Source organism: Tubulanus polymorphus, chromosome 5 (genome assembly GCF_964204645.1).
Source record: "Tubulanus polymorphus chromosome 5, tnTubPoly1.2, whole genome shotgun sequence".
Classification (NCBI taxonomy): domain Eukaryota; kingdom Metazoa; phylum Nemertea; class Palaeonemertea; order Tubulaniformes; family Tubulanidae; genus Tubulanus; species Tubulanus polymorphus.
Window position 1 is genome coordinate 215,557 of NC_134029.1, and position 21,475 is coordinate 237,031.

At 37.6% G+C, this 21,475-nt stretch overlaps 1 protein-coding gene across 2 annotated transcripts; it reads left to right on the top strand.

The window, feature by feature from the left end:
• Positions 1-190: 190 nt before the first annotated feature.
• On the top strand, positions 191-19,165 carry LOC141906485 (sodium- and chloride-dependent taurine transporter-like). 2 transcript variants are annotated; one of them, XR_012619346.1, is made up of 14 exons: positions 191-568; positions 6,175-6,306; positions 6,709-6,946; positions 11,845-11,977; positions 12,139-12,273; positions 13,858-13,961; positions 14,044-14,168; positions 14,333-14,445; positions 14,525-14,662; positions 14,750-14,849; positions 14,968-15,068; positions 15,150-15,326; positions 15,494-17,346; positions 17,546-19,165. XR_012619346.1 is itself a non-coding variant. In XM_074795802.1 (13 exons), exons 1-13 carry the CDS (start codon positions 307-309, stop codon positions 15,671-15,673), a joined length of 1,938 nt encoding a protein of 645 aa, XP_074651903.1. In that variant the 5' UTR covers positions 191-306; the 3' UTR covers positions 15,674-19,165. The 2 variants fall into 2 exon arrangements, 1 of the variants encoding a protein (XP_074651903.1); XM_074795802.1 differs by having other exon boundaries at positions 15,494-19,165.
• The last annotated feature ends 2,310 nt before the right edge of the window (positions 19,166-21,475 follow it).

A 21,475-nucleotide genomic window follows, 5' to 3' on the forward strand; every position in this document is an offset into this window, starting at 1 on the left:
CGCCAGAGTCTTCGAGAGAGGAATAGTTTGACAGTTTTTGGCGGTAAGTGAAGTTCGTCCCCTTCTAGTCCTCATTACACTCCTAATGCGCCACCGTTCTATCGGATTCGATCTCCTCGCGCGCCACCTTCCTCTGCCAGGTATAAAAACAGCTGAGATTCTGGGAAGTGTTCATTCGTTGTTCAGCTCGAGCGTGGTCCACATGGGATTAGTGAATTCAGCTCTAATACAAATCCGAATGCGTTTAGAAGTTTGTCAGATTGTCATTACCATCTTCGATATTGCCATTTTTAGACGGGAATCAACATGAAGGATTATTTGAATTGCTGCCAAAAAGCGCCTAAATCCATCCGTTCTGCTGACCAGGATGGAGACCGAGAGCGCGAAGATACAGCTCCAGAAAAACAACCAATCAAAGAAATTAGTACCGTAGATGTTGGTGACGACGGCTACCAAAAACGAGAAACGTGGTCCCGAAAAATAGACTTTCTTCTGGCTTGTATCGGATTCTCTGTGGGTTTAGGCAATGTTTGGCGGTTCCCGTATCTTTGTTACAAAAACGGAGGAGGTGAGTTAAAGTTTCTCAAAATAGTCCTTCTTTTCTTCAAAAAACAGCAATGTGTGATTTAACGGGGTTTATAGAAAAAAAGTAGAGGCCGTTTAGCAGGTTAAGAACACCTGCCATTTTACTCGCTACGCCTTAAATTATCACCTACCACCGGTACTGAAAAGAACAGGTTCTATTCTGATTTAGGGCAGGCCTGAGAATGGGTTAATTACCGGTTCTGTTTTTTTAAACCAAATTGCTAAGAATAGTCTGTAAATCCTGTAGAATATCTGGTGGCAATAAAATGTTTTTACGTGTATGAAAATGAACTGTTCAGAAATTCTATTCGCGCCGCGCTTAGAAAAGGGAAATTTCATTTCTACGATTGAATATAATTACACTCCTGATTTAAAGATGGAGGGGTTACCACGGTTACGGTGGTAGACTGCGTGTAAAGTTGCAGTGGAAAATTCCCAACCTTGATACACGGAGCTAACGGAGCCTGTGCGCCGAGTGACTCTTATGAATGTCATTAGACAGAATCGAACCATTCACCATACTGTCTGCTTCATTGATAATTCCGTTACTATAGAAACCGTATCTCTTGAAGTTGTTGGATTATGCTAAACTAGTGTCGCGCTGGGTGCGAGATTGTCTCAGGGTGGAATGACTGAGCTAGCCGAGACTGAGCTAGCCGAGACTTGAGTTCACTGAACTTGTTTCAGTTTAGACAATAGAAATTGATGATGTCCTTTTTTAGCATAATTGTGATTTGTATTAAAGTGAATGTTAATGTAAATGACCTTGGGCCAGTTGCTCAAAAGTTGGTTACAGTTAACCAGTGGATAGTTGATATGGTGACAATTGAAATTTCATTGTTACTATGGTATTTAACGGCTGGTTATCTTTAACCAACTTATGAGCAACTGGCCCCTGCTGTGTATAATGTGTCGTCAGTGTTCTGTGTGATATTTTACTAGAAAGTTTCCTGTGCATGTCCTGTACACGAGGCTGTACATGGCGACGAGGCCGTGCATTGTATGCAGATTGTGTATGCAGTGATTCATCTGATTTATATTGCGTCCATGATACTCCCCTTCACCCTCCCCCCTTCACCCTCCCTCCTTCACCCACCTACACAATGTTATTGTTACATGAACACTATTTTATTCGCACTAATTTCAATCAGTCATTAATTGTTCTTAGTCCCTGATTAAGAGCTGAGAAAAGTCCTTTGTCTTGTTGAGTTGCCCTGTAGTTTGGGACAAAGGAATGTATGGTCAGTTAGGAGGTTTGACATCAATCTGTTGTACCTGGTGGGAAGTGTTTCTAGTAAAACTCAGATAAAGATGAATCGATTCCAGGTGGTGGTGGGGGGAGGGGAACACAGACTGATTTTGTTTAATTGCTAGTTTGATGTTTGAGTTATATGAATAATTCCATTGAAGAAATATCTGTAAAAGGGGTTTAACTGCTGCGTCGTCGTGGTTACCAAAACTATTCGTTCATTTCCAAGTTGAAAGATATAACTCTGTGAGAGACTTTTCTGATTTCTAGTTTTATGGAACTGTTTGTAGACAATTACAAATTGAATCCTCAGTTTTACAGTGAGGCTTTCTACTGAACACTATCTAGCCTGTCTCTTAGTAAATTGAATTGAACTCAAAAATGAGATTAAATAAAATTGAGATAACTTCAGAAGTGTTACGATTTATCAGATGTTTGACTCATGTTCTAAACAATCATTTCCATGGTTTTTTGTAGTTTAGGTGACGTTTGTTGATAAGATATTCAAATGTGACAGGTTGAGTGAATACTGTATACGAGCTAACTGGTCTATTTTATCTCATCTCTGTCTCTCTGTTATTGCTGATACAGAAATCTAGATTTGGCGAGATTGTTAAGATTGAACATCGTTTTTCTTGAATTTTGAAAACGAGCTGAGATTTATTTCATAGAAAATTCTGCGTCCTTTGTTTGAGTCTTGTCTGTTTGAGTCTTGTCTGTTTGAGTCTTGTCTGTTTGAGTCTTGTCTGTTTGAGTCTTGTAGTTGTGAACAAAGAAATGCAAGTATAGCATTTTTCTCTTTCAAAAAGGAACAACATCATGACATGTTCCTGTTTCCATGTTTCCCTATGTCGGCATGTGTTGGGCTTCCTCATGAAAAAAGTAGTACTTTAAAGCCTAAATCAGGCAAAGGGATTATTACACTGATAAAGAAATTAGATGGGAACATGTTTTCTCTATTGCTATTTTAAAGCGTTTGAGTGAAATGAATTATTAAGGAATATCTTAAAAGTGATTCATCATGTTATTTAATGTAGGTATATTCTGTAATGGTAACCAAAGTTACCGTGTATTTCCAAGCTGACAAATATTTCATAACAGTGATTATGGTCACAATTGAAGACATTTCTAGTTTTAACTGAGGTATTAAAATCAAATTTACATTCTATACCGAAGGACAAGTTGACAACTTGACGACAAATGACGACTTTGCACGCTTAGTAAATTGAATTAGAAATATGAATTTAGACCAAAAAATATAAATGATTTCAGGTGAGAATCCACACACACTAATCAAACCAGAGAGATGAAAAGTTAAAGCTAATGATTTATTATTCGGCTATAAATTAATAGTCACCTTCAGGAAACCTTACGGACATCATCTCCTTTTATATGAGTGCAGCTTCCTCTATGTATAATTATTGAGTTCATGATTCCAGTGATTACATTTCAGATATTTTCTATAAAACCTTTTATTCGTCATATATAATTCAAGTCTTATGATATATTATTGTTGATAGATGATATTGTTGATAAGATCGATTTAAATGTCACTTGAATAATACTCAGACTGGTCTCTGATATCTCGTATCTCTTTAAAATTGACACAAAATTCTAGATCAGTTTCAAATATTGGACTACAATTTTTCTGAATGGTTTGTTTGTGAAGTGTATGTATCGTGTGATGGTTTAGTACTGTCTAATTAATGATGTTCCGGTCTCTGAGACTATCAGACTTCTCATATCGATCTTACACCAAATTAGTGCCAAGAAAATGGGATTGACCATAAATACTAAATCAATACATGTAATCAATATCAATCGATACTGTATTGTAATGATATTGATATATGTCGATGTGAAGCTGGTAACTAAGTTTCATGTCATTTCATATATTCGGCAAATTGTTAGACCTATATAATTTCCGTTTCTGATGGAAGGAAGTAATATTAACATTAGCTGTGTATTTATCCCTGAGGCAAGGAATACATCAGAATACATCAGAATAAATAAGCGAGCGTTTGAGATTGAATCAGTGACTATCATCAGATACATGTCTAGAGGTTGATCATACACAGCCGGCTTGTGCAGATCATTAACCCTCAATGAGGACCCTATACACCCCTCACAGCGTGTGCCCTACACCCCTCACAGCATGGACCCTACACCCCTCACAGCGTGGACCCTACACCCCTCACAGCGTGGACCCTACACCCCTCACAGCGTGGACCCTACACCCCTCACAGCATGGACCCTACACCCCTCACAGCGTGTGCCCTACACCCCTCACAGCGTGGACCCTACACCCCTCACAGCGTGGACCCTACACCCCTCACAGCATGGACCCTACACCCCTCACAGCATGGACCCTACACCCCTCACAGCGTGGACCCTACACCCCTCACAGCATGGACCCTACACCCCTCACAGCGTGGACCCTACACCCCTCACAGCGTGTGCCCTACACCCCTCACAGCATGGACCCTACACCCCTCACAGCGTGGACCCTACACCCCTCACAGCGTGGACCCTACACCCCTCACAGCATGGACCCTACACCCCTCACAGCATGGACCCTACACCCCTCACAGCGTGGACCCTACACCCCTCACAGCGTGGACCCTACACCCCTCACAGCGTGGACCCTACACCCCTCACAGCGTGGACCCTACACCCCTCACAGCGTGTGCCCTACACCCCTCACAGCGTGGACCCTACACCCCTCACAGCGTGGACCCTACACCCCTCACAGCGTGGACCCTACACCCCTCACAGCGTGGACCCTACACCCCTCACAGCGTGGACCCTACACCCCTCACAGCGTGGACCCTACACCCCTCACAGCGTGGACCCTACACCCCTCACAGCGTGGACCCTACACCCCTCACAGCGTGGACCCTACACCCCTCACAGCGTGGACCCTACACCCCTCACAGCGTGGACCCTACACCCCTCACAGCGTGGACCCTACACCCCTCACAGTGTGGACCCTACACCCCTCACAGCGTGGACCCTACACCCCTCACAGCGTGGACCCTACACCCCTCACAGTGTGGACCCTACACCCCTCACAGCGTGGACCCTACACCCCTCACAGTGTGGATAGGCTGATTCCAGGCGCTATATTCAGATGTGTATTACATATAAGAACAGTAACGATTAGTTTTACTACAGTAATCCAGCTGTTATCTCTGCATTTTATAAAACTATGGAATTATAGGCCTATATCAGCTGTTAGCACCCTCTGGCTTGTCCCCCAGTCAGCCTGTATCTGTATCCCCTCCCCCAGCCAGCCTGTATCTGTACCCCCTCCCCCAGCCAGCCTGTATCTGTATCCCCTACCCCAGCCAGCCAGCCTGTATCTGTCCCCGTACCCCCTCTCCCGATATTGATACATTTACCTATGATTGAGTATTAAAACTGTGAATACATTGTTAAAGAGCTGTTTAAACCTATTTACAGTAGCCAGGTCTGTTTCAACAATCTCTGCTGCATTTTTATATCGGTGAAAACTGATATCAAATATAAAGTGGTTTTATTTTATGAGTGAGTAGACTAGTATTTCAGCCTCTCAGTCAGTAGGGCAGTATGTACTTAACACGGATTAACCTTGAACTTTCTATAATACATTGAGTTAATCAACATAGTTAACAGTGACGTCATTGATAAACCAGTTCTATTCTGATAAAACTGCCCCCTGCACAAACTGCACCCTGCGCGCCTCTCAACTGTTTCTAGTTACGTTTCTAGTTACGTCTGGCTTTTTGTTATTATGATAAGATATGTAGGTGTGTTGTATGTATGGATGTGGAATATGATTGAAGTATCACTTCAATACATCTGTCTATATATAATATATCTATCTGTAATGTGTTGGTTCAGTTAGTACCTCTGCGCTGCTTGTGCAGTGCCTGAGTTTTGTAGTGTTTGGCAAAGTATCAATAATTCCCTGTCTCGATTTACGCCTAAACAAAATTACAGACCGTTTAATTTACGCATAGAATGACAAATAGTAATCACAACAATACATAACATATATCAAAAGAATCGACGTAAAAAACTAACACATCAGTTAGTTTGAACGTGTCTGTCTATCTGTCAGTGTGTGAGTGGTGGAGGTATGTGTGATCTCTAACCATCATCCGCTTGCTTCAATCAGGTTTACACATATTCCAAACAAAATCTACGTGAAAATTGCGGGTAGAGATAGAGACCAAATGTCAAACTTGTCAAATAGAGAAGGGGTTGATTCTATCTAATCTTTGTTGTACAGAAAGTGTTGACAATTTTCCCCATCAGTTGATTTGTGTAATTGTATGATATGATATGATAATTTGTAGGTGCGTTTCTGATCCCGTATTTGATCTGTGTACTAGTCGGAGGTGTCCCGTTATTCTTCCTGGAGGTCGCTGTTGGACAATTCATGTCTAAAGGTGGAGTTGGAACTTGGTCAATTTGTCCGTTATTCGAAGGTAAGTTTTAATCCATATTTCGATGATCATTGATTAATGTATTTGAACTTTGACCTCGATGTGAAACTAGATTACATGTATGTGTTTTATCAATATGAGCTGTTTATATGAATGATTAATAACATCCTGAATAGTGAGTCGTTTAGAACAGCCCAGAGTGTTTTATATATAGACTCAGCTATCGCTGTACAATTTGATGAGATTGATGAAAACACATTATTGAGTGTATGGAAGACTCCGCTCACACCTTTTGGGACCATAAAACAATACATTTTATACAGTTATCAAGTTATATAATTATCTTCAAGTTGAATAGTTTCCTCAAAGTTTAATAAACCTCTTGATAAAGAAGTTATATCTCTGAATAAATCAATGAGTAAAGTGTAGTGTTATTGTTTGTAGGTATCGGTTGGTCTTGTGCAATCATCGTTTTCTTCCTCAACTGTTACTACAACGTGATTCTGGCCTGGGCGTTCTACTATCTGTTCGCGTCATTTACCTCCGTGTTACCATGGTCACACTGCAACAATCCGTGGAATACTGAACACTGCACCCTGGCGTTTAATGTCAGTAAAAGCAACCTGACAACTGATGCGGCCAACAAAACAGCAGGAGTCGATCCGGTCACAGAATTTTGGGAGTAAGCTTACAAAAACTGATTATTTAATTTCTCAGCATGTTTTTTCATCAGAACCATGTCCATCCATTCACCATTATTTATTTTTGATTAAAGAAAGGCTTTTTGTAACGTCGGGATCTGAAACAAATTGAAGTCCAACTTAGAACGGTACAAGTTTTTATGGAAGATATCGGAATTTGAATTTGGATTATCACAGCCGTGGAATTGTACTGGAGCAGTTTCCACAGCTCAGCAGAATTAACTTAGATCTTGTAATGGGTTGAACTGTCTTCAGGCCGTGTGTTCAGTGGAACCGTGTGTTCAGTGTAACCGCGGGTTCGGTGGAACCGCGGGTTCGGTGGAACCGCGGGTTCGGTGGAACCGCGGGTTCAGGTTCGTTACAAATTGGTGATATATGTCTGAAAGATGAAAATAATTGATAAAATCAGGAAATCAAAAAGCCTTTCTCCATGTTTATAGGTAATTTAATTATATGTATATGTACAATGTATTGTTAGCACTGCACACACACACAACGTACACCACATTGTCACGTCACTGTTCAAATAGATAGATACATCCTTGTCTCTCTCCTCTCTTTGACTGTCATTCATCCCTCTTATCTTTCATCCCGTTGCTGCTGCTGCTGCTGTGTCTATCATTGTGTATCGTGTGATTCATGTTAATAGCTGGAAGCAATATCCACCACTGATACAGAGCTGACTGAATCGAACGTCAGTGATTCAGTCTAGATTCCTCTGATTCTTGAATCATGCTCTATGCTCTTGAATCATGCTCTATGCTCTACGTACCTGGTACGGGCGCACACTGTTATACCTACCGGTATACCTGGTACGGGCGCACACTGTTATACCTACCGGTATACCTAGTACGGGCGCACTGACTGGTGTGCCATTTCCATCATGTGAAGTATGTATGTGACAATAGTTTGAGTGTGAAGTGAGTTCTCTCTTCTCTTCTCTCCTCTCTTTCCTCATTCTTCCTCTACCTGTCAGAACTATTGTGGTAATTTATTCACTGTAAGTGAACCCCTTGTTTTCTGTTAGTTGTGGTTTAAATGATGATACACCCAATAACTACCACATCTATTCCAGTTACATTATTTCTCATCTGGCTCGTTGCTATAGTTATTACTCTGATATAACTTTTATTTATTTATCTCTATTTTCCTAGGAAAACACTGAATTCATCATATCCATATTTTCCTAGTTATGATGAGTTCAGTGTGAAGGGTATTGGTATCAGTATTAATGTTGTGTGATGATTTAACCCCCCTCCCCCCACCCTCAGCTGCCGCCCGCTGGCAGGCAGACATAGTTTGTGTTGGATTTGCGCGTACTTCATATCAGTCATTTGTTTGCTATCATTGTTGTGTTATGTTATGTTATTTTGTTATTTCTAATGAATTTGAAGATTAAAAAACTCCTTTTTAGATGATATTTCTGTAAGCAGTGATTCTACCCGATTTCTGAAATATTGCTTCTTTTATTTTCTGCTTTCAAAATTTCATTCGTATCTTTGTTTTTTGCTTCCGAATAGAAATTTAAGTTGGAGTTTTTTCCATTTGTTTTTAACAACTTTTTCCGGTGAGACAAAAAATGAACTAAAAAAATAAATCAATTTCAGAAAAATATCAATAACGTTAGATATTATTTCTCAAGTGGCGGGTTAAAAAAAGTAAGCTACAATTGAAAGGTCGTTGATAAATGCTGGTAATTTTCCATCATCTGTTAAGTTACAGCTCCGTGTCTGCTGTGTCTGCTGTGCTTGCTGCCGTGGCGACCAGACGTAGGTTGATATTGATTTAGTTTCACTGTTACATTATACGTGGCTCTCATTGATTGCTGTTTTGTATATGCGGAATATTTTACCCTTAAAAATACATTTCATATCGACTTGAAAATGTTTAGTATTAATTCCAACTACATTTCTCTGGTCTTCTAAAAATTCTGATTTTATCATAACGTCACTCGTCGTTGCCTAGCAACTTAACATAAAAAATGCTGGTATCAATGAAAAGTGCAGTCGGAGAGAGGCTGAGTGTATGTGTGCTTCATACATTTCCTTATTTGGATACACAGTCTAGACATCGGTTACATACATTATTCAAATCAAACACTCGTGTTTATATTGTGACCCGCCTTCAAAACGTAGCTTACTTTTAGATATTTTCATATTGCAACAATTTTATTTCGATAGTTCTCTTGTATTAATTACCGGTAATTATAATGATTTAGTTTGTGTTGTATGTTGGGGGGGGGGCTGCATGCACCACTCTCATCATCACTGCTGCTGCTGCTGCTGATGATTCATCAATGCTTCCTGCTTATCACTAACATATCATAAAATGCTGCAATATGAAAATAATAGATTCCGTTCTCTACTGGTGAAACGTTTTACATTTATCATTATTTTACTGTTTAATTACGATAAAATGATGTCGATGAAACAATTAAAATGATTTTCTGATTGCGGCTCTAAGTTTAAACGGTTCCACTTTACAAATTTGTAATAATGTATTTTAATTGTTTTTATCGTTGACATCATTTCATTCATAAAATGTTTTTATTTCAGGAATCTGCAAACTTGAAACTCATCTGGAAATGTTTTTTGTTTTTCAGCTCCTTCAGTTCACAGTTCTCTAGACAGAAGTTTTAATCACAACAAAGTTTTATTTCAGCGAGAACCAAACCAATATTTAACTAAAAACTGATAAAAATAACAGTTGTTTTAATATAAAATGCATTGTTAATATGTAAGATAAATGAGAGAAGTGCCGGGGATTTAGAAACATCACAGATAGAAGTGCCGGGGATTTAGAAACATCACATCATACATTCCCCTCTTGAGAGCTGCTTTAAGTGAGAAATCAAAAAAGTTATTCCTAATTCATTTAAGAAATTCAAAAACCCTTTAAACAATTCACAGCATCAAAAATCAAGATTTAATAAAACTGTCAATTTATGTACAATGATTATCATTATATACTGCCTTGTTACTCGTTTGGCCACTAGATGGCACTGCTAGTAATGTTGCGCTCTCTGATCCTAAAAAGGCTGTTGTAATACAACCTTTTCACTTTTGGAGCCTGGTTACTCCAGTGGCCACAAGAAGGCACTGCTAGTAGTGGCGCCCTCTGTTGCCTTCGTAAGGCTAATGCGGCGCCCTCTGTTGTCTTCATAAGGCGGTATATCATGATTATATTTGATTTTTAACCTGTATCATAATCATATCCCTTTCACCCGATCCAATTCGACACAAATTCAAATTCAACCAATTTCCATTCATATTTTCGGAGCTATTTGAAATTTTGAAACGGTCCCTCCACTTGTACATGATTTAATTGTCCGATAATCATAATTTCTTTTTCTATCCCTTTGGTGCTGAATTAGAAATGCTATGAATGATATGCTCACTAGGGGGCAGGCAGGCTGTACGTCAGTCACAGTGTATACCCGTTGATGATGGCATTCTCTGCCAAACTGTGATCATACTATAAATTGCAAGGTATGTAAAACTTCGCGGTTTTTACGTCCATGCAGAAATTCACTTGGTACGTAATAAATAAACTGAACTCAGCTGCGGCTGCTGCTGCTGCTGCTGCTGCTCAGGATGGAATATAGTCGATTCCTTATGACTAATCTAAACCAATCTCTAATCAAACTACAGTAAACTCTAATTGCCTCGGATGATCGCCTCCTCACGCAATGACGATCCTGCTTCTCTATAACTGGCTCGGAGTTGATTTATTACTCAATCCTACAATATCTGACGCGAGAGTTGAGTTTACTGTAGTACCTACTAATGCTATACCTCTTAGACAAACCTATAGTTATATATACATACAGATAGATTGCTAAATATTTGATTGAGAGGCCACTCTATTAACATATGAATGATATTGAATTCTCTTCAAGTTTGGACAGATGTGTCAAGAGATCTTTCAGTCAGTCGGTTCTACCAATAATTCAATTATTCTCCTAATTGTTCGTGAAAATTTTTTTTTGATTAGTCGTAAGGAATTTCTATATTTTGTTTCGCAATCATCAGATTGATATGACTGTATATGAACTGCCTCCTCAGATTGATATGACTGTATATGAACTGCCTCCTCAGATCATCATGATGTGTTTTGATGTTATTTTAGGAATTCTATTTCCATTCGTTTCGCTTTTCGTTAAAAAAGAAATCGTCAAGAAATTCGCATAAATTATTGATTAATCAATTAATAGCCATTTTGATTGACAGCTTCTAATTACCTCTTGTCGAGATGAATTTTTAATGAGTAATTATTTTGGCTGAAATATGAACTGATTTAGGTTAAGGTAATTTAGGAATCAATTTTTTCAGTAGATTTTAGGCTTTAGGAATTTAGTTTCCTGAATTTGTTCTATCTTTTTCCAGACTGCCGGACTTTATTATTACGGTGCTTCACAAACTGTTGGTAATCGCTAGGGGTGAAATAATAATTAGAATATATATATATATTTTTTTTTTTTGAAAAAGGCGATGACTTAACTTTGTAAAAACGCGTTTGAAAGTCCTGCGAATATAACCTACGATATTTTAACGGCCACGTTTATAATGTGGTTGTCTGTATTTGTGTTTAACCCTACCCCCCCTCGTAAGAGATGGCTCCTGTAAGTTCTTTTTGAAATATGTTTTTCAGACGTCAAACTTCGGATGAAATGTTTAAGTATGAATATTAGCACTTATACAGTATTTTTTTAATGTGAATGTATTTTTATGTAGACACATTTTCGACTCATGTGGTTTTACAAATAACCCGTTGAGTCGATTGAGGATGAATTTCTAATCCATGTATTTTTATAAATTTGTAGGATATGTTTCCCTAGTGGCTGAATGTCTAACCTTGAATTCTATTCTATTTTCTATAGGCGTAAAGTGCTCGGTATCAGTTCTGGTATTGATGATATTGGCAATGTTAAATGGGATTTGGCGTTATGTCTCCTGTTGGCCTGGATTGTAGTGTATTTCTGTATATGGAAAGGAATCAAGGGTTCTGGAAAGGTATCGATAAATTATCCATTTCATTTCTCAAAATTTCATATCTCAAAATACCATGTCTTGTATTCATAGTTTTATGTCTTTAACTAAAGAATTTTCCATTATTCGAACCTAAAAAGTCTTTGAAATGGTTTTAAAGTAAATGTATGATTGTATAATTGTAGGTGATGTATTTCACTGCTCCCTCTCCGTATATATTCATGTTAGTTTTACTGATCCGTGGAGTCACTCTACCAGGAGCGTATAATGGTATTATCTACTATTTGAAACCAGAATGGTCGAAACTTGCTTCAATTGAGGTACACAAAATATAACTTGAAATGACAGACACTAGACTCAAAAGACTAAAGAGTCTCTTAAAATCTGTCCTTGAACTGATATTTGATAAATGAATGAATACTTGCTCTTGCTATTGTCTATGAAAGGGGTTGATTTTGAGGGTGTAAATGGGCTATATGTTTTATATTAATAGCTGTAATAGTTGTTTGATTGAAGAGACTGTCTGCCCTCTCTCTCTCTCTCAATATTCTATTAGTGAGTAGACATAGTAAACAAACTGGTCATTCACTGTTTATTCTACAATAATAGCTTGTCCTAGGGTTCTAATTGGTCTAGAGCTGGTCACCTGATATTGACAAACAGCTAGGACTCTGGCTACTAACCCTAACCCTAGCTTCTGATTGGCTGGAGATGGTCACCTGATATATGCAAATAGCCCCAAGCACATGGTCACTAACCCTAACCCTAGTTTGTGATTGGCTGTTGCTGGTCATCTGATATATGCAAATAGCCCCAAGCACATAGTCGCTAACCCTAACCCTAGTTTGTGATTGGCTTGAGCTGGTCACCTGATATATGCAGATAGCCCCAAGCTCATGGTCACTAACCCTAACCCTAGCCTGTGATTGGCTGGAGCTGGTCATATGACACTGGCAACAATATCCATATAAAAATAATTAGCATAAGTAAATAAATTAATAACATAGTATTTCTACTTTTTAGAATATATATATTAGATACAGTTGTTGATAGTACTGTTACGGCCTATAGAACTGTTAGATTTATATTTGGGTGTGGTTGATGTCTAAAAGTGTCTGCTCAATATTGATTTACCCTATTTATATGTATAATCATTGAACACTTCACTTGTCATTTCTGTATCTGAACTTGTACAACTCTGCTAACAGAAATTGCTACAAATCACTTCAGGCAAAACACAAATAATAAGCATTAGATCACAGGGACTTGTCACAGTTGATAGTGAATGAATAAAACCAATATCAATGACCAGATCCACTATCCCTGTTTAATAAAAAAAAACATTTATTTTATTATACAGTTGCAGGGATACTGGTACCCCCATCCTTTGTCTCATCCATTATCTCGACAAGTCCCTGTGCATTAGATCTAATAATTGCTACCCTACTACCAGTTCCTTAACTCCACTACCGAACTACCAGCAGGGTCCGATCTAGGGAATGAAAGCCACTTGCCCCGGGGCAAGCATATCTAAAATTTCGCTTGCCCCCTCCAAAAGCTACTTGCCCTACACAGGCAGTCCGATTGGTGGCACTATCATCCGTTGTATCGAGTGGGAAAAAATCTTTGTGACATAAAATTGCACTAGCCCGGGGGACAAGTGATAATGATTACCTACTTGCCCGATGAGAATTTACTTTCAATTGGACTAGTGCTTAGATGGGACTCTGTACCAGTTCTTTAATTCCTCAGTTCACTTGGTTCTTATGTTCCATAAATAATGTCCTACATATACAAGGGATCTGGTTCTATATTTACAAGTTTGAGTTCTATATTTAAAAGTTTGGGTTCTATATTTACAAGTTTGGGTTCTCTATTAACAGGTTTTGTTTCTATATTTACAGGTTTGGGTTGATGCTGGAACTCAGATATTTTTCTCATATTCGATTGGCCTCGGAACTGTTACTGCTCTCGGTAGTTACAACAAATTCAATCACAATTCGTACAGGTATGTTGTGTTGCTATAGTAACAGCGGACACGCTTGATGTCTGATATGGTTGTTTATAAGGTTATTTTGTTTGTTTTTTAGAGATGCTGTCATATTTTCGTTAGCTAACAGTGGAACCAGTTTATTTGCTGGGTTTGTCATATTTTCAATTCTCGGATATATGGCTCATGTTCATCAAGTAGATATAAAAGATGTCGCTGCTGGAGGTTCGTTCTGTAGATTGTTTGCTGCCTATTTCAGAAATATTCAAAATTCACTTCAGTAATCATTCTATTAATTGGTCATTCGGTGTAACGAAGGATCACTTTCTCTGTAACTATGGGTCAATCGATGTAACTATGGGTCATTGTGTGTATTGTTGATATTTCAGGTCCCGGTTTAGCGTTTATCGCCTACCCTAAAGCCGTTGCTGAGCTACCTATATCAACATTCTGGAGTATATGTTTTTTCATTATGATTATTCTTCTCGGTCTAGACAGTCAGGTAAAAATCAATAATATTGATTCGGTGTCCGTAGCGACGGTATCTATAGTAACAGTGTAATGTATGTATATTGTTGTAGTTTGTCGGCGTTGAAGGGTTCGTTACAGCGATTGTTGATGCCTACCCGACTCAGTTACGTAAGGGTTACCGTAGAGAGATTTGTATCGGTATTATCTGTTTCATCTCGTTTCTAATCGGATTATCGATGGTTACTAACGTAAGTTGAATGATTTTCTATTTAAACGCTAGATGGCAGCACAAGCTGGTGTTCCGTATTTATAAATATATATATATATATTTTCAGGGAGGAATGTACGTGTTCCAATTGTTTGATTATTATTCTGGAAGTCGAATTATTTTGCTGGTTGGATTCTTTGAATGTATTGCTATCGGTTGGGTTTATGGTAAGTTTTTCTCATTGTGAGTTAACCACAAGTTAATTGTGAGTTTACTACGAGTTGATTGTGAGTTTACCGCGAGTTGATTGCGAGTTTTAATGTTGAGTTTAATTGTTTTATTCAGGAGTGAAAAGATTCTATAAGAATTTGGAAGTGATGCTCGGATTTAAGATAAATTATTTTATGATGATAAGTTGGATTGGTTCATCACCGTTGTTCTGTTTGGTAAGGATCATCTCTTCTGCCACATTCTCAAATAGATTACAGTAAATACTCATTGATTTCCAATTATTTATGTGTTTGCAGGTAATATTTATTCTGAGTGCGATAAATTATTCTGAATTGACTTACGAACGCCCTGACGGTGTCTACACCTATCCACGCTGGTCCGTACTAACTGGTTGGGCCATGGCATCGATTGCTGCTATATTTATTCCTCTCATTATGATCTATAAAGTTGCCAAGACTATCAAAGAAAATAAGGTAAAATATCGTTAATTTCACTGTTGAATTTTTCTTTCGTTCTGGACCCAGTTTTGCGGTTGTGAGTTAAGATTTCACTCGAGCACCAACTTCGGGATCATTCATTTATTATTATGCTCAAAATTATTGCGGTTTAATGAACTATATAATCGTCTATTGATTTTCAGCCATTGGTTTCATTGATTCAACCTCATGGTCTGAAACCTCATCAGATGCTGGAAGGTGACTATTATCAAGGTCAAATGATGGATGTGAAAAAAGTTCAAATGGATGAGAACGCGTGTATCCCGGCCTCTCCTCGTAAACAACCTTCAGAAAACTTCGGTTACGACTTGAACCAGATTTGAATTAAACGGGCTTAGTTTTACCCCGGTTTATATTCCTACTAATAGGTGGCAGTAGTTGTGAATCTCTCTGTAGATATCAACGTATTTTAGGGTCACATTATTTTCTGTAGTTGAAACAACATATCACAAAATACCATCTAAAAAACAACATCCAACAACAATTGGTTCATTCATCGTCAACAATTGGTTCATTCATCGTCAACAATTGGCTAATAGTATTGATTCACCTTGGATACTTGGTATTGTTGTAATGTGATTATTTTGATGTCAGTGTAAGTTTCATTGTTGTATAACGTGACGAGCAAAAGGTGTAGCATAAATAAAAAACCCGGTTTAGAATACAGGGCAACAAATACTATCGCGATAGAATGATCTCATTCTGTTTATTGTGCGTTTCAATTAATCAGAAAAAAGATACATTTGTCTGGACATTTTTTTGATAATCGGAAATGAAGAATTTGAGGTCATTTTTTATTAAAGTCGATTTTTTTTATGAAAACTTGTATGAATTCCACATAAAACTTTGCTCAGTTTTTAAAAAATGCTACATGTGAAAATTCACAGTTTCTCTAGAATGTAAACAGGTATAAGATTGTTTTGGTAGCGGATACCCCTCGTTCCCTCCCCTCCTCACTCCCTCTCCTTCCCTCCCCTAGTCTCTTTATCACAGTCAGTGTGCTATAAACTACAGGACAGTATTCTCTTTATTTCGTATCCATTTAAATTTGAATTTTCAACCAAACAATTTGTTGTTATCTGAAACTGATATGAACTGATAGTAGTGCCATAATATGATTAGAAAATAAGCCTTTTTAGATGTATGTATATAAAACGCATACTCTGGCAAGTGAGGCAGCAAAAATATCACCAAAAAAATGAATCTTTTTTTTTTGTTAAATGGTAATTAATTCCCACTCATTTCAGTTTTTGACGGTAGTTTGGAGGTATTATCACTCCTCGTAAGAAGGGACCCGATATCTGTCGTAACCACGACGACGGTATTGATTCCGCCTCAGGGATCCGGATATACCGATCTCATCAGTCATGTGACTGAATTATCCGATCAATTCAATCAAAATGTATACACCTTTATTGACCTTATATTATAATGTATGTATGTAAAATGTATAATGAACTTCCCAAATTAATGTCTCAAAATGATGAATCGTCGCTTAATGAATTAATTGTGGAATCAACAGTGGACTTGCAAAAAAACAACAACAAAAAAATAGAAATATGATGAACATCAATGTAAATAATAATGAAACAGTTATAGTGAAACTAGGCTCAGGTCGTCACATTTCTAAATTCATCTCTATTTTAGAACCTTTGTATTTACAATTCAATTTACTTCAAGTCATTATTTGGATGATAATTGATAAATAAAGCGACCTTCACGACTAAGACGACCTAACCGAGTTTCACTGTACAGATATCAAATACCGATACTCACTTTGTCGGGAGTAGATTATTATAGTTTACTCTCTACGGAATAAAGATATCTAAGCAATAAAAATAGCAATGATTATAATTGAATCAATCCTCCATCCATGAGATACATTATTTCACGAATCCGATCAACTTTAATTTCATTTATTGGAAGTTACTAAATTTTGCACAAAAAGAAAACTAGCAAAGAATTTCGGCTTGAAACATTCCCACCACCTGCTGAGGTCGTCCCGCTCCTGTGAGTGAGATCCTCATGTGAGGACTTGTTCATGTGAGGTCGTCCCGCTCCTGTGAGTGAGATCCTCATGTGAGGACCTCCCGCTCCTGTGGAGTGAGATCCTCATGTGAGGACCTCTTGTTCATGTGAGGTCCTCCCGCTCCTGTGAGTGAGATCCTCATGTGAGGACCTCTCGTTCATGTGAGGTCGTCCCGCTCCTGTGAGTGAGATCCTCATGTGAGGACCTCTCGTTCATGTGAGGTCGTCCCGCTCCTGTGAGTGAGATCCTCATGTGAGGACCTCTCGTTCATGTGAGGTCGTCCCGCTCCTGTGAGTGAGATCCTCATGTGAGGACCTCTCGTTCATGTGAGGTCCTCCCGCTCCTGTGTACAGTATTTATCCTATTTGAACATTGCTCAATTCAATCCCAATTGATTCCTTTATTGTGTTTTTTAATGATGAAACATATCTCTCTTTCACTTTGTTAAATGTTTTTTATATATTATTGACTAGAATAATTGCTGATTGAATTGATATAATTTTTATGTTGGGATGTTCAATCTGTATAATGTATATGTGTGCAATTTAAGTTCCTTCTTGTTGTTAGTTCAGTAACTGACACTATATATTGATTATATAACTCCATAACCCCATCAGCATCACGTTCAAATTAACACTATTGATTCCAATTTGAGAATAATTTGAAGATAGATTAGGCATGAACCGGCGTGAATCTGTTCTGTCTTATTAAATACTTGACAGGTTTGTCTACTTAAAAAAAGCAGTTTCTTTTTTTGTGAAAAGTTCGCACTTCATTTAGTTGGTGATTTCAAAATCAGAGATTTAAGTCCATTTGAATGTGATAAATGTGTCTGAAGATCAAATAAAAACTATGAATTCAGCAAATTTATATGTGGTCTGACTGACAGTAGCATTGGGCCTAAATCTGATCCAGATATTAGTGCGGGTCAGTCTGGCTTCTGCTGGACTCAGTTTCATGAAAATCATTGTTTAGTTGTTTTTGGTTTCTAAATGTTTTCAATAACTACTACAATTTACAGTTTTAAGCTCTATAACAATTTTGCTCATGAAACTGGACCCAGGCTTCAGAACATAGCATAATTTGGCAAAAATCTTGTGTTGAATTTTATTAATCTTTTCATTTTTTAACGAAATGAGTTTTTATCTTACACTAAATAGCCATTAAATTAAAAATAAATTAATCAATTATCTTTAATTAATCAGTTATATTTGATTGGTTAATAAGCTTCCCAAATGAAATATCATTGTACATGTATAAAATAGAAATAGTTTCTGTGATATTCACTAAAATGAAATAACCTTCACTGAATAATAAGTATTAAGTATTATTATTATTATTATTTAAATATTTGATGATCAAATCGAAGGGTATGAAATCGATTAATTTCTTGATTTGGTCTTTATTTATTTATTCAATTTTAGTTTAATAATGTATATTTATGGTAGAATTAGAATTGAAGATCTAATCTTTAACTTATTTGTAGCCTTAAGAAATATCGAGAACCAAAAACAAACATTGACCCATAAACTTTAAATGATTTGATTTGTGTCTGATTAGTAGTGAATTTGAAAATCAAAATTTCTACAGTGTCACAATGGTGAACAGTAAGTCGATTATTGTGTATATTTTAGTTCACTCATATGTCTGTATATTATTATCATTCTCTTATTGTTTATATTTTTGACTCTGATTTAATAAAAGAAAACATCGAAATGTCGTGAAAGCTTCCCTTGTACTTTATTGTGCCCGGGTTAATTATTGTGTAAATAAAATTCAGGTCTGCAATGACAAAAACATCTCAGTATTTTATAGTTTATCTCTATCCATGGTTGTTCTTCGGTTCACATGAAATATCTTCACTATCAATGCAAGATTATTCGTGGTTCTGCGTCCTGTGGCTCTTATAAATTATTCCTGGGGCACGGGATTTAGAGGGGTTTGTGACATGCGAAAAGCTGATTATTCTCTTCAGAGAGCCTGAATGTCTACGAAATGATACGTTAAAAATAAAGCCAAATAGTGTTGAATTAGTAGAAAAACCTCACTCGAACGTGGTGAACGGAAAATTAGATCAAAACCCACTATGTACAAATTAAGTTTTCCAAAAATGGAGAATCTATTTTACGGTTTATTTATGGTTGAATGATGTCTCGGAATCGTCGCGTGCCACAGTAATAAAAGCTCATCTGTCTGGATCACAACCGTCAAGTGCTGCCCTTAGAGATAACGTAGGCGGTAAATTTGTGAACTAACTTTCTACGCGCCGTCAAAACCGGCAACCAGTCTACTGGGAATTCAGGTGGCGGCGACCAGTCTAGCGGCGGGAATCCCAATCTGAGGTACACTATGACGCAATATCAAAATGGCGTGCTTTAACACGAAATTAAGCAAAAACCTCACCTAATACAAACATTGCCACCCTCCTTCCCGACCCCTGAAATCAGTATTTCAATATTTGGTAAGTGTTTGTAACATTGGTTTAAATTGCGAAAAATATTCCATCTCAGATATTGTGGGAAATCATATTATTTCAGAGGTACATCCTACAAACGGCGGCGCACATGGTGGCGCTCAGTCGAGCATATCGTCGTTATTCCATCCTGATATATCTAGACCACGATGGGCTTCACCTCGCTGTGTTGTAATGAATTTGTTCTAAAATGATTCCATTGACTGATTACATCAAACAGTGAAAACAATGTAAGTATATTTCATCTTTCACCTCTAAACCGATATTATTAATCACCACAAACAAACCTGCCGGACACAGGCCTCCATTCGTCCATGATATTGATGATGATCTTCATCGGTTTCAGTAACAGGTAATATTCACGCGCGTTAAAAGCAATTTTTGATTGCTGCGGCCTAATACAATTTTGGACAGGTTCTAAATATTGCCGCGGCGAATTTACTTAATTTCTTCGAAAACGTGATATTCAAAGACAAAAAACGTCATTCAGTAAATTATTGGCGTGGCTTTCACTGCTGCAGTCGCTGCACTTCCAACACTACTGATATTTAAACTGTTCATTTCTTCATTACTTTCTTGTTTATATTTCATGTTCAACTCTAGATGCAAAACCTAAACTGTGGATAGAAAAACCCCGTGAATAAATGAACTGCAGATTGGAGTGAACAATCTAATTTGTAAGTTTGAATTTTAGATTTGATATTTCTGCAGTTATTTCTAAGGAAAGAAAACAATCTTAGATTTGTCTATTATAGGTATCACTTCAACATGTTCAACGGGAATTTTGATTCAGCACAGGAAAACAAGAATCACTCTTAGATTCAGCACAGGACAACAAGGAATCAGTGTTTCACAATCAGACTTTTTTGGTTTCGCACAGGACTTCAGGAATCATTCTTGGATTTAGCACAGAACATCGGGAATCACTCTTGGATTCAGCATGACATCAGGAATCACTATAGCCTATGTGGAAATTCAAGATAAGTTACATTAATCTTCTTTATTTATCGGTTGTTGAATTGATTTTAAGGGACCAGTTTTATATTGTTTGTTATAAACCATGTTTTGAAATGAAATCTCAGAAACCTGTTACAGTTATTCAATCATTTCAAATTTCTTTTGGTGAATATTTGGCTATAATCAGTTCATGGTTGGGATTGTTATTTCAGTAAGCGGGTTTACAGGTTTTCTTAATTGTGATCAACTCAAATGTTATTTCTAATCAATATGAAACTGGTTCCTGATGTCAATAATACAACTGTTATCAATCATGTTCCTTCGTGACAATCAGATCATGTGTATCTTAAGAGTTAGAATTTCTATAGATTAAACTGCTGTACTTATTTCATACTGATTGTACAGTTACAGATACATGTAACATTGTGTACAGATACAGAGTACAGATCACTGCATTACTTCATCCTGTGATTGAACAGTGATTTAATGTTCTTTCATCTTCATTAGATTCCCATCCGTCTAACTAAAACATCAGAACATTTCAACTCATCTAACCGTGGGGTTCGGGGAGGGTGGGTATGGTTGGGGGGAGGGAAGGGGTAGAGGGAGGGTGGGAGGGAAGGGGTAGAGGGAGGGATGGGGTGAGGGAGGGTGGGAGGGATGGGA

What these genes read in the sequence shown, in the direction of transcription:
- LOC141906485 (XM_074795802.1), top strand. Translation starts at nt 307, where the DNA reads ATGAAGGATTATTTGAATTGCTGCCAAAAAGCGCCTAAATCCATCCGT. An exon ending in TTCAATCACAATTCGTACAG is followed by an intron (nt 13,962 to 14,043) that starts GTATGTTGTGTT and finishes TTTGTTTTTTAG; the next exon opens with AGATGCTGTCATATTTTCGT. An exon ending in GATTATCGATGGTTACTAAC is followed by an intron (nt 14,663 to 14,749) that starts GTAAGTTGAATG and finishes ATATATTTTCAG; the next exon opens with GGAGGAATGTACGTGTTCCA.